The sequence below is a fragment of the Fusarium tjaetaba genome (genome assembly GCF_013396195.1).
Source record: "Fusarium tjaetaba strain NRRL 66243 chromosome Unknown NRRL66243_c0000247, whole genome shotgun sequence".
Classification (NCBI taxonomy): Eukaryota; Fungi; Ascomycota; class Sordariomycetes; order Hypocreales; family Nectriaceae; genus Fusarium; species Fusarium tjaetaba.
In genome coordinates this window covers 1866-5062 of record NW_023501443.1, presented here as the reverse complement: position 1 = coordinate 5062, position 3197 = coordinate 1866, and the positions used below count along the sequence as shown (strand labels likewise).

The window sequence follows — 3197 nt, the reverse complement described above, 5'->3', positions numbered from 1 at the left end:
GCTAATCGCGTCTTAATAGTTCCTAGGGTTTAATTAAAGTAGCCGATACATTAGGCCAGAAGTCTAGGAAAAGCTATAAAACCTTCTATCTATCAGGCCTACCCGCTATAATCTATGCTATATTATAGTTAATCCTAAAGCCTAGTCTATTATTTACTTCTTCTTAGACCTCAGGGCTATCTAGCCCTGTTTTACAGTTATTTAGCTGCGTCGCACTGACTTCCCAAGATCTAAGGCTAAAACGACCTAAACTTGTAGCTAGGATCGAATCGTGGTCAAAAGATAGGATGTGCATGGTTACGCTAGCATTGAAGCTCTGAACATTGATGCCCGTCGCAACGTTCCATATCTTGATGGCATTGCTGTAAGATCATGATGCGATGAGCGTGCTGCCATTCGAAAAGGCTCCGAACGGCGTTCGTCCAGTTACCTATCGCAGAAGGCGCCTCTTTTGACTCCAAGAGAAGAACATAACCCACATACTTGCATGGTACGCGCCAAGAACTTCTTAAACAAGTAGACCGCTGGATTGATAGCTCCAAGTTCAAGACAATCTTCTAGCTCAATGACATAGCGGGAACTCGAAATTCAACTATCTCACAGACCGTTACGCATTCGCGATTAAAGTAAGGTGATCTTAGTGCCAGCTTCTTCAAGAGAGGAGAAATAAACAGAGGCAACTTAAACAAGTTAATATCGACTCTGGCTTACCAACTAGCTTCAAGTATTTTAAAAGTTATATTCTTTATAAAAAAGCTACTTAATAATAATCCAGCCATTATAGGAACATTAATACAGGATCAGTTTCTAAAGCTTATCTAAGAACCACTATCTAAAGCAGCAGCGTCAGCAATAGCCATGCCTCTAGTTATAATAGTGATCGACGCGTTAGATAAGTGTAATCGAGAGGCTAATATCAGGTCACTAATCAACATCTTATCGCAAGCCAAGACTATTCCCTAACTCCAGGTATTCTTAACAAGCAGGCCAGAACTTCTAATTTAACTAGGGTTTAGCGAGGTATAGGGTTTCTATTAAGACTTAATACTACACAACATCCCGGCACAGACCGTAGAGCATATCATGTATATCTTTTTAGATGGCTAGTTTCAGAAGATTTAACGCAAGTTCAAGTTAACTGTGCGATAAACGGAAGCTGGCGTTGAACTAGCCAGGGCGTCCGACAGTACAGAGACTCGCAGAAATGGCAGTACCCCTATTTATCTTTGCAGTAACCACTTGCCGGTTTATTGGCGACCGTCGACGCAGTCCTCAGTTGCGATTGCAAACAGTTTAGGTTATGGGAAGAGAAGCCGCGGGTCTTAACTCAATCGAATCTACGCGCCGACACCTAGCTTATAGATCACTGCAATGCCTAAAGAGGAGAGAGAGGGGAATATTAGAGACTACAGAGTTATCAGTGGTAGCATCGTTATCCTTGTAAGCCCGCTACCGGTGATATTACTGTTACGTTTAATTGACGTTCCTACAAAAGTCCTAGATAAAAGATTAGATACGCTTTATTCAGTCTTTAGCATCCTATCTAAACATATATTGCCTATCCTGTTGCTGAATTTATCGTTCCGAGACTATCTTGAAGGCCTGGAGAAAAGATAGTTAGTTGAGCTTTGGGTAGACGACAGACATACTTATCAAAACTCTGCTTGCGCATTATGCGGGGCGGCCAGCGGAAGAACATATGTGGCTTATCTTTTCCCGGTATGCGTCGATCTGCAGTGCACTGGCGATGGCTTGGCCAGTTATTGTCACCTATTGTATATCCAGTCGCTTTGAACTATGAGTGACCGGGTTAAATCAAGCGCGAGGATGTCCCCTACATGATTTACATCGTAAAGGATAGAGTATAACAGCGAAATAAAGTCTGACCAGTCATATTGACTATATATAGACCGGTTACCAACGATCTTCATATGCTAGAACCTTGACACCGGCTGTTCCCTTTCCAATACCCAGGGTCGGAGTTGGCTCCAGAGTATCAGTCACTAAACGCCGAAGCTGGCAAACAAAGGCAACAAATTCGCCTAGCGTGCCGGAACCACCCATATCCTCGACCTCACCCCACGGAAGCTGTTCTAGTTGCCTATCCCCATGTACTACATCGTCGATCATTACCTCTGTAAGTCGGAAGCTGTCTGCCTCAAAAGCCTTGGCCTCTACCCTGTCGAGCTCCTTTCTTGATGGTACCCAATGCTTTCGCTTCAGTCTATAGTTGATGAGCCACAGCGTTTCGAGCCCTCCAAATCTTGCACCATATACGATGTAACAACATAAAGAGTCAAGGCTCCTGACCCAGTGCTACTCGTGCAAGCTTGCAGCCCAGTTTGTCTCATATTCCCAGCCCACGTTTCGTATTTGCAAGGGGACCGGTGCTGTGCCCACAGGAATGATGTCGTCAAACAAAGTCCAGCCAAACATGTCAGAATCATCAAGCTGGAGGATAAAGAGATCATGGCTTGGCGATACGATAATGCGACGCCGATGGGATAGGCTATCCTTTGATCCAGTAACCTCATTTGCAATCCCACAATCCCTTCTCATCTGGATGGTCACTGGCTCGTAGGGACTGAGCTTATCCGTCATCGTGCGGCGTGACTGCCTGCAGGTATCCCAGAGACCCCAGTCAGTTACATACGTCGAAGGGTTGTTTGTGGCGCACACGGCCATAGCCTTTAGCTGCTCAGGGGGTATGGGGCAATCAGGCTTTGGGCCAAAAGCCCACTTGGGCGCTGTGAGATGGCAGGTGTCAGCCCAAGAAACCTTCGCGTCGTGCTCAGGTGATCCATCCTCGCAACCGCTGCTTAGGCTGAAGATTTGTATACCCGGCTTCGCAGGCCGAACTGCATCATTCCAGATTTCCATTTGCAGCTCTGCTGGAAGGTTTCCGAAATATTGAAATGAGTGAGGCATGTCTCTTCGTCGTGGGAAGGCGCTCACAGGAGAGATGTAAAGGAATGGTTTGGCTTGTTAGCACAGTTATGGATCATGCAGACAAGAGTTTTCATATGTTTGCGTTTCTCCTCACTAGAGTCGCTACATATCATTACTAAGGGTAGACGAACAATACCTTGCTCATGCTATCCAGCATTTTCACGTGGCAAAGTAGGTATTACGAGGTAAGCACCGTGATAACAAAACCCCATGAGAGAAATAAGCGCTTACATAGCAGGCATATCAAT

At 45.3% G+C, this 3197-nt stretch overlaps 1 protein-coding gene across 1 annotated transcript; it reads right to left on the bottom strand.

The window, feature by feature from the left end:
- Window positions 1-1914: 1914 nt before the first annotated feature.
- Window positions 1915-2928, bottom strand: FTJAE_10568 (uncharacterized protein; the record flags this gene model as incomplete). Its single annotated transcript, XM_037343423.1, has 2 exons — window positions 1915-2224; window positions 2321-2928. The coding sequence occupies 2 exons, from the start codon at window positions 2926-2928 to the stop codon at window positions 1915-1917; spliced, it is 918 nt and encodes a 305-aa protein (XP_037202375.1).
- Window positions 2929-3197: the final 269 nt, after the last annotated feature.